This window comes from Cololabis saira, chromosome 23, assembly GCF_033807715.1.
Source record: "Cololabis saira isolate AMF1-May2022 chromosome 23, fColSai1.1, whole genome shotgun sequence".
In the NCBI taxonomy this organism is placed as follows: domain Eukaryota; kingdom Metazoa; phylum Chordata; class Actinopteri; order Beloniformes; family Belonidae; genus Cololabis; species Cololabis saira.
This window is the reverse complement of record NC_084609.1, coordinates 20,945,298-20,955,785: the sequence shown is the minus strand read 5'-3', so window position 1 is coordinate 20,955,785 and position 10,488 is coordinate 20,945,298. Positions and strand designations below refer to the sequence as shown.

At 40.8% G+C, this 10,488-nt stretch overlaps 1 protein-coding gene across 2 annotated transcripts; it reads right to left on the bottom strand.

Moving 5' to 3' along the window:
* Positions 1-2,112: 2,112 nt before the first annotated feature.
* gpr85 (G protein-coupled receptor 85) lies at positions 2,113-6,661 on the bottom strand. Of its 2 annotated transcripts, none has more exons than XM_061714939.1 (2): positions 6,482-6,661; positions 2,113-5,242 (listed from the first exon to the last, which is right to left on the bottom strand). In XM_061714939.1, exon 2 carries the CDS (start codon positions 5,076-5,078, stop codon positions 3,945-3,947), a length of 1,134 nt encoding a protein of 377 aa, XP_061570923.1. In that variant the 5' UTR covers positions 5,079-5,242; positions 6,482-6,661; the 3' UTR covers positions 2,113-3,944. The 2 variants fall into 2 exon arrangements, with proteins under 2 accessions (XP_061570923.1, XP_061570924.1); XM_061714940.1 differs by lacking the exon at positions 6,482-6,661 and adding an exon at positions 6,199-6,325.
* Between the last annotated feature and the right edge of the window lie 3,827 nt (positions 6,662-10,488).

The window sequence follows — 10,488 nt, the reverse complement described above, 5'->3', positions numbered from 1 at the left end:
AATGGACAAAAATCAAATCACATTTCTGCACTGATATCCCACTATTCCCTTAACGCAATATCTGCCTTGGCCTCTTTGGCTTCAAAGTGGGATGATCAATGTCCAAAATTAAACGGCGATTTCTCGGCTCGTAATGAAAATGGACCACTAATAGATATTTTTCCTCAGTGGAATCCGCAGCTCAGCATGCAATTACCTGGAGTGTCTACCAGACGTCTCAGTATCATATTTAGTGTGTTTAGGCGCCCAGGGATAGGCTGCTACTTATCCAGATTTGTAAGAAAACATTTGACTAAAAAATACAAAATGGTTTCAATTCAAACATTTACAGGTTTTTTCCTTTACAGAGAAATACCACTCAATAAAAATATACAGAATATCTTAAAAAGGCAATATTACCCATTGCTTTAAAACCGATCTCATTCAGCAAGACATTTATTTTTTTCCTTTGGAGGAAAGCTATCAGTTCTTTTGTCAGGAAGAACCGCGCAGGGGGACTTTTGAAAAACCTCCTATTATAATTTGGCTGCCCTCAATGAAGTGTCCGAGGAGGTGAATTTCATGCAAAAAGAAAAAAAAATGTTAATTTGCTCTCATTTCCTTGGTTCTCCTTTCCACACTTTTCCCAGCTCATTTTCAGTGCGGCTGCACTTGAATTTGACCTTAAAAAAAAAAAAAAAAAAAAGGAAAGAATGGGACAAAGCGCCGTGTCATTTGTGGCTCCAGGGCCCGGAGTGTGTAAGGTTAGTGGTTTGCCATTATTGCAATATGGGAGTTGCATATATTTCATCATGAATTCAGTGGTATTCCTCTTTGACACAGATGGAAAACTGCAAGGCTGAGTGAACCCAGACTCAGCCTTGGGTTGTAGTCAAGATCATTCCCACTAAATGTCAATGACGCTTCATGTTCAGTGACAAGGCTTAACACTGTCCCAAGGACTCAAATGACAGAAAGAGATGGTTTTCTGAAAGGGACACATTTGAAAGTGCTGTCACTGTTTGTTATTAAAAGTAGGGTAAGAGATTTCTGCATGACATTTTTTTTTTACATTCTTTTTACTCATGTGATGCGCTGTTAGCGAATGGTGAAGAGATATTTACTGAATGTGACAACAGGTATTCTGTGTTACAGATTGCAAATAATCCCTTACCCTACCTTTAAAGCCATTGTATGTAGCAATACCACGTCGGACCCAAAGGGGGCATAGTAATCTGCTGTGTTGACAAAACAGCCACTGACAATACTGTGATAATGAGTGGAGATGATCCGACATGTCTTACAATACCAATTTACTCCAATAAAGAGGTACTTTGTTATGTGTTATGTCACAGGCTGATGTATAGGCTACATTACAAATCACACACTTGGGCAAATAAACTTACTTTTTAATTTTTCTTTTTTTTTTTTTGCACATAAGTGTGTTCACACAAACCACTACACTGCAATATTCAAGATGGCACACTCAAAAAGGTCTGAAAAGTGAGGAAGGAGCTTTGGACACTTCATACCATCAATAGTTAGACTCTTGTCCACATAGCAGACACTCATTTAAGACGTTAAGATGTTTTCAGTCCTTCTTTGTTGATAAAGATGATATAGAAAAGTTTGACATTGTTGCCTTCGAGCACAATGGCATTTTTACATTTGGACAGCACTCATTCATACACTGCGTGCATTTGTACGATATTTGGAGCATCGCCATGAACTTTCTTTTGATATGCTGCCGCCATGTGGTCAGAAGTGGTATTGCTACATAGCATGGCTTTAGAAGCACTGACATAAATGATGCATATAAAATCTTGTCAAAACATGACTCACCAATAGTCACTTAGAAACAACAGATTCACAAGTAAATATTTCAGAAATGGTCTTCAAACACTAAGCAGTCTTGAAGTAATACTTTAACCCCGGAATTTGATGTTTAAATGTTTTCAATAGATATTTTTAAGAAATAAAAAAAAAATTAACTGGGAATCTATGTATTTATCAATTTGCAAAACCACTACTTCCAGAAAAATAAAGAAATAAGGGGTTTTTACCAGCTTTTACTAAGGCCATAATGTACAATCTACAGCACTTTACTTGGATTTCGAAAAAAAAAAACAAATGTTGCAAAATTGAAACTTTTTATTTCCAAAAAGCAACAGATTACACAGTTAACTTTCAGCAAATGCAATCCTAACTGAAGTTGTACTCACATTCGGGACTTCAAAATGAAAGACTCACATACTTACACACGATCTATCTATAATATACAAAAATGAATGCATAATAAATATTAAAATGGCCACAAGAGAGAAAAAAGTAAGTCATTGAAAACAATCAGTAGAGAGCAAATGTAGGGAAAGTAGAAACAAGACGGTGTGCCTTAAATGTCCTTTTTTGTTTCTTTTTTTTTTTTTTTTTTTTTTACTTTTACATTTTTTACAAATTGTGCAAGATTTCATACTAAGGCTCTGGTCTTGAAGTGACTGTTGTCTGATCCACACTCATTTGCACTGTATCACACACACACGCACGCGCACACACACACACACACACACACACACACACACACACACACGCATCCACTGAAACACACACCTACACTCTCCCTGTGCTCTGGGCACTCTGTGGGGTGTAGCAAACCATTGCAGAAACAGAAAAAATACAAAAAAGATTGGGCTGCTCAGTGTTATGGCCTGTGATGCTCATGGGAGTGGAACAGCTTTTAAAAATGGACATGCACTTCACGCTGATGTGACAAAGAGAAAATATCCCCCTTGAAACGTAAGAAAAAAAATCCAACTTTTTAGGAGTGAATAAAAATAAAACAACCAATAAACATAACAATATCATAACCATTAAGGCAAGAACACCCGGAATGGTATCAGCAATACTGTAACAATATGATCATGTTCAGGTACATGGATATGATGAAACATTTAACTACTTCTTCAATGTCTTTTTTAAGCACAAGGTTGTTTTTAAAATCGACTTTTTTTTTTCAAATCCATACATCACTTTTGTCTTTTTTTCCCCTCTTTTTTTTGTAAAACGTGTTAAGAAAGTAACAATGCCAGACACCAGGGACATGTGGATAGTAAAACTACAAGAAATAATTTCTAGTTTTAAGTTGCAACTTCAAAACCACACATTGTAAACCCCCCCTTCCTCCCCCATCATCAACCCCTCACCCAGGAAATGGGAAAAAAAAAGAAATATCACTTACATTAAAACCATTTCATCCTCTTGTGAAGGTGGTATCCCAATAGTCACCGAGTTTTGCTTTACTTACAGCGGTTCTGTAGTCTGTTGCAAATTAAAGCATTCAGTGTTTAGTTTAGTTTGGGGGGGGGGGGGGGGCTGAAAGAAAAGTTGTCCTTGCAATGCAGCTGGCAACCTTCGATCAAAAACAAACAAAGAAAAAAAAGCATCTTTACATCTTCTTTTTAGTGCAACTCTTAAAATGTAAAACATTTCCAGTGATTCCTTGAGAGGTATCGTTTCTTTGTTCATTTTTTTTTCTTTTTTTTCCTTTTTTTATGTAGTTAACACATCACAGAGTAACGCATCTTCAAAATATCCAAAGCAAGAGGTTTTTCTTTTAATTGTTTTGTCCTTTTTTTTTTTTCTTTTAACTTTTTGCTTCTCTGCATTGGCATGGCCTTCCACAATATATGTTTACTAGAACATAAACACAGGAGGGGATCCACGCCTCCTGCATATTCCCATTCCCTTCAGCCTCCGTGTTTGATAGACTTTTTCATTTTCATGATTGGCAGTCCACCCTCCACTACTGAGCAGAAGGGCGCGGAGAAGGAGGAACCAGAGAAGGCTGGAGGATGAAGAGAGAGGAGACAGAAAGAGACAGTGCGCTGTACAACGGGAACAAGCCCCGATCAAGATCAATCAGGGTAATAGAGACAAAGATGAGGGGGAAAAAAAACACAGTAAAACCATCATATAACGCAGTAGGGTTCCCTTGGTAACCTGGATTTTCTGCAGTAGAGGAGTGTAGTGCTGAAGCAGCGCCGAAGCTCCCTGTTGGAGAAGATGCAGATAAAAGGGTTGACCCCAGCCTGGGCAAAGCTCATCCACACGGCTGCTGTCAGGTAGCCTCCAGGGACCACGGGGCCCCTCGCAAACACCCGCCAGTAGCAGGCCACCAGGTACGGGCCCCACAGAGCCAGGAAGAAAAACGTCATGATGTAGAACATCCTACTAATCCTCTTCTCCGTTTTGAATTCATCCAATACAAGTAGACGCCGGCGGCCCGCTGCATTGCTGTTCTGTCGGATGCCCAGCAAAGTAGGCGGGGTGGGGCCTCGACCGAACCCGGCCAGCCAGTTGGCCGCCGCCTGTCCACTAGCGCCGGGCCCGTGGAAGGTCCAGTTCTGGCTAACGGCAGGCACGAACTGGACAGGCTTCATCTTTCGGCGGTCGTGGACGAAGAAGATGAGTTTGAGGTAAACCAGCTGCGTGGCCAGGAGGATGAGCGCCAGCAGTAGCATGAAACCCAGTGAATCATTCGCCCTGAAGGATCGGTGCTGAAACGTGCACTGGTCCTCCTCCCGGATGAAAGAGTACGTCCCTACGTCGAGCACCGGCGGGAACGCCATAGCCACCGACAACGTCCACACCATGCAGATGACCGCGAGACAGGTCCAGAAAGTCAGCCTCTTGGTGTAGAAACGGTGATGAGCAATGGCCAGGTAGCGGGTGACGCTGACACAGAACAGCATGAATGCTGTGTGGAAACAGGAAAGCACACCCAGGAAGGCAATCACTTTGCAGGTCAGCGTCCCGTAGGTCCAGGCAGATCCATTCTTTACTGAGGTGAAGACAAAGGGGAAGCAGATGGCAGAGCGCAGGATGTCAGAGGCGCACAGATCCAACAGAAAATAATAGGGCGCTCGGTGCAGACTCTTGTCTTTGACCAGCAAGATGGAGATCAGGAGGTTCCCTACCACACCGACTCCGATGATGAAACCCAGAGAGGTCAGTTTGAGGAACGTGGCAAGAGGAGAGACATTCTGCAAGATGGTGTGGTCCCCTGCATGGCTATAGTTCGCCATAGATGGAGGAGGGATCATAAAGATAGCGGAATAGCTTCAGCCAAGTATCATGATCTAGAGGTGGCAGGGGTAGACGTTAGATCCATTTGGCGGTGTGCTTTGAAGAGGTTTCCAGGCATATAGGCAACCTCTCCTCTAAGGCATCCTTTGTTCCTTTGTCTCATCACACCTATAAGAAATCCCTGAAAAATATCATCCATCCGTCAGCATTCAGTCCTAAACAACAGCTGCATTGTTTTCAACTGCACAGTCTAGAAGGTGATAAGCACTTATTCCCCTCCTGGCTGTCAATTAATTAATTAATTATTTCGTTATACATTTAAACATTTGGAGTGGATCAAGGTAGAGCTCTGCCTCAGCCTGAACACTATTTTTTCCCCAGATAAGCACAGCGATGGAGCAAGATCAGACTAAAACACCCAGAATTTCCTTTCATGTTGACTCGGAATCACCAGAACCAGGAATTTAAAAAAAAAAGCACCGAGATGGCTACAGCGCAGTCCAGCCTTCATTAACAAACGACGCAGCTTGACGCGTCGAGAAGAACCGAGTTCCACAATAGACACAGCTTAGGATGTTGGGCTTTTTTTTTTTTCTTCCTTTCTTTACAGGGAAGGGTGGGGGTCATTTTCATCTCATAGTGGAACATAAATACAAATACAGAGAGAAAATAAGCTCCTCTTGATCACACCCTACACCCTGCAGAACAGAGAAACGCTCTCTTAAATCAGTGGGCGCCTCGGATGCTCCCGTCTCCCTTTATGCATTGTATCAAATCAACGGAGGGTGCATATGAAACAAAGCATCCGCTTTTTGTGTCTGATTAAAGGTTAACTGGATTATGGTGTTCTCATTAGGACGTCTATTGAGCCAGCCTCCATTTTCCACGTCATCTTACATATTACTAATTACAGACAGTTAAGAGGACATAATAGGCTTGCTGGCTTCACGAACAGCGTTTTTTGGCATCATTTGGCTTATTTGATGCGCGGGGGATGATTATCATCAGGGTAGATAAGAAGAGAAGGATGGTGGACAATGACAATAACAAATCTTTTTTTTTCCTTGTTTATATTTTTAAAGAGTTACACTGCTCATGGTGATATTTGAAATCATAAATAAAGCGGTGTCTACTTACGCGTTTTAATGCGTCCTCGTTGTATTACGCGCTTTTAAATCCGATAGATTTCAGTTAAAATTATACAGTAATGTTTTTTCTTAAAAAAACAAAATAGCAGTCTCTGCATCCCAGTAGGCTGGATGAAGCAGAACCCTGTAGCGGATCCGCACGTCCATTTGACTAGAATAATTTCCAAGTCTCCGCTATGGATTGCCCAGAATCTGCTGCCGCCACAAGACAAGGCCAAAAAAACAGAGAGAAGCAGAGTGACAGCCGATCACAAGATCAATCAAAACCCTACCTGTTGATAATCCAATTTCGTGTCTCTCCCGTCGGTTATTTACATGGCACAAGTCGGCTTTTTGCTGTTTTAAAAAGCCCGATTTGGTGCCTGCCCCCTTTTTTCCTCAACGGTGAATATCCTACAGTAAACGGAGCGCACTGCGCATGCGCCCTGCATCCCTATTTGTGATCCAAGACGCGTCTTGTCTCTTGTTGCAGCAGCAGCAGCAGCAGCAGCAACTCTGTCTCTCCCTGATGGTAACATCTGCTCAACAGGGCCACTGCTGGCCGGTAACGCGTTACTACAGTACACAGTACTACTGCTTCCGATATCCTAATGTAACAGATTACTAGAATACTATTAAATTGACACATAGTTCATCATTTTTTGAACAATGACAAAGGTTTTATGATGTTGCCTTTATACTCTGTCTTGATTTTTTTATTCATGGTGTATAGAGATTCCCTTATAATTAAAGAGGAATAACAGCCTTTAGGAATAACAGCCAGTTTAAGTGAAGTACTTTCATTTTCAAAGCCTCAAAATTATGTGGTCAATCAGCCAAGAACAACTTAGTGTTATTGTCAAAATCTACAATAAAGAGGCACCCTGGTGAATTTAAATATTGAGGGTTTACAACAAGGTTGCGGACCACTTTTAATATTCTAGAGCAGGAAACCCAGTTCAGACTTAACCAGAAAACATTTAAAAAACTGTTTATTTGGTCAAATAAACTAACATCAGAATGATGGGAAGAAAAAAAGTATGAAGACACAAATAGATAGTTTATGCCCCAAAGCATATACATCATATGTTGAACATGGTGCAGGCAGTATGGGCATATATGAAGGAAATGCACTGCTGGCAGAAGACGTAAGGACATTTCTGGGATGAAAAGGACTTGTCTCTGTTCAGATTCAGAAGAATGCTCCAAGACTGACAGGCACTTCAGCATGCAGATAGATAATAACCCTAAATATACTTCTAAGAGGAACTCAAGATATGTTGAAAAGAAACTGAATAATCTTCAATTGCCTGCATTTAGCCCAAAAGAGCACATATTATAGGTGCTTAAGTAGGAAAGACTCTCTTGGAGGAAGTTGACAGTGAAGGCATCATGAAGCATTTCCTGGGACAAACCTCAAAATTAAGTGACATTGGTCACATTTCTAATCACAAAAACCCCATCAAACCCTTCTTGACCTGAATGTAGATATCCATGTTTTATTTCATTTCATTTTTAAGTTGTTCTAAGATGTTTGAAAAATAATTTGTGTTTATCTAAAAGATTATCAATGGATTAATTAGCTAGAGAAAACCTTGGAAAGACTTAGTTTATGCCAATCACCTCAAACTCAGGCCCTCACAAAGCAACAAAATGAGGGTTTCAAACCAGCCGCTTGGCCCACATCAAGGTGGAATGATTCCTTATGTATTGTAGGTGATATACATAATTGACAAGCACTTTGCACGCCGCTGCTCATTCTGCTTGGTCGGCATGATAAATTCATGGGATTTGATTTCTCAGCCATGTATGGGGAGCTGTGTCACAAGCAGTGTCAACTGCGAACAATACGGCCACATGAACACAGGTGCCCACACTTGAATGCTGCAACCATAAAAAAGAAGAAAAAACGTCAGTAAGAACGCAGGTTTGTATCTACAGGTGCTCTGAACATAAATTAGTTATCCTCATACATGTGAGAAATGCATGCTGGTAACTGATACATCTTTCACGTAGTTGGGAATATCATGAACCGCTGCAGATTTTTATTTTTTATGATATAAGAAAAGCCGGCTGCATGAGAGTTGACATTCCAGCTCTTTTTCGTTCCTTTAAAATAACCAAGATAGATTTTCTAAAATAGCGTTTAGGGTTTGGAGGAGATTCATCGTCTCTAAAAGGAATTCATAGAGAAAGCTAACTGAAACCTATAAAGTGCATGCTTGTAAAAATGCCCCTGAATTGCTCCCAGTGGTAATTTTAAAGAGTAATCCTGGTTTTATTTCTAAAAGGTTCTACAACTGTGCAAAGTAACATTGTAAACTGTGTTATTCTGTCAATAACAGGCGAAAGACTCACAACAGTTATTTAAGTGTCAGTATGCCAGCCATAATCATTCACTTAATGAGAATTATCCTTCCTAAAACTGTTCTGGTACCCCTCCCATTCCCAGCGGTACAGAACGTACCAGAGTATCACAATGGACCGGGGGTGGGGCTCTAAGCACCCAGAGTCATCACACAGAGTCATCCAAGATAGTTGCTAATAACATCTTGGATCAACAAGTTTTCACCAGCCTTCCAACTCCGCTGCACAGTATTTTGTTGATACTTGTCTGGTTCTCACTTTGCCTTTTTCCCATGCTTCATTTCTCAGACCGGTTCTGTCTATCCAACAGCATCCAGAGCCCGTTTCTTCTGCATTCGTTGGAACTGCCCCCTGGAAGTCAAAGTCAAATCCAAAGGAACCAGACTAATTCAGTGGCTTGCCGCGTTCAAGGTCCCTATATGGGCCAAAAATGAATGTTTTCTGTACATGTGGAAAATAGCGAAAACAAAAAAATAACATGGGCAAATAGAGTATATTGTTGAAATTTAACTGCACATGTTTCCTCTTGGAAAGAAAACTCTTCCTTTGCTAAACAAGCAGATTTTGAGTTCAGTTCGGGTGGGGTATGAGTAGTTGTGTAGTTGTGCAACAGTAAATTCATAGAGGAAGACAGTCACCTCTCAGTTAGGAGCTACATTATATTACAATAAAGCATTGAAGGGGACATATGAAAGAAAAAACATGAGTGTCTTAACTTAAAAGACCCCCATATCAATAACAGCATCATAACACAACTGTGTCACTTAATTTTGAACAGTATGTTGTTCAGTAAGCTATTCAGAGCTGTAAGGAACTGTGACATCACAGAACCAGCTCAGTGACATATCCAGGATCCTCTTCTTCATCTGTGCTCAACATCAACATCATGTCACATTTGATATACATTGCAAGTGGCTAGCACAAAGCTTTAGCACAGATTTAAACAGGTGTGCTCACTGTGGCGGACTCAAAATGATGAACTGACTCCGCCTACTAAAACCTACTGTTATGAACAGAGATTCAATGTATGGCTTTAAAAGGTGCTTTTGTACTAAATTTGTATGTTTTTCTAAATTAAAGCATGTCACAGACATTCATAAGGAAACTGCTTCAGTACATGGGGGGAGGTAAAAATATGTCCCCTTTAACTATGACAACATAATGTAACTAAAAATCCCGAACTTTATCAAATGCACCATACAAACATTTCCCGCTTGTCTTTCTATTGCAAAGCACCCAAAATAAATTCTGTCTTGGTTTTTAGTAGTGAAACAAAATAAAAAAGTTAGTTTTAACATTTTTCTTGCCATTTTACATGGTGACTGATCATGAATATAACCATTTGCACTTAAGTATGCAGTCAGATCTTTGGTAAGTTTCCTTCTTTTTCAAACCTCAGAGGAGCAGGATGGCATGTCTGTTAGAACAATCAAATATAACGAGTACAAGCGGAAAGAGCATCAAATGAATCAATTTATTCTTAACAAATTTATAGTCACATTTTTTCCAGCTACACACCTGGATATTGTGCTTTGACATTACAATGACGTGTTGAAAGCGCACATCAGATCAGAGTGATCTCTTAAAGCAAGAAAAATATGCAAATTATGCAGTACAGGCATTTCTGGAGCTGAGCAGTCTTTTATTTGGAAGGCATCAGTGTTTGGTCCACAATTTGGGCGTGCAGCAGAGAAAAACATACAGTACAGTAGTTCATGTTGGTCCACTTCCTGCTTTTGAATTATGGTTCCGCGTTAAATCGACGCAGAGCTTACGCCGTAAGGTACGCGGTGAGCGCAACGTACGGTGTGCGTCGCCGCGTACCCTACGGCGTAGGTCTGCGTTGGTGTAACGCGGAACCATAAATCAGCCTTAAGCCTCCGCCGACGGGATCAGCGAGGAGAAAACCAGCCACACGGTCACTGCAAAGCTT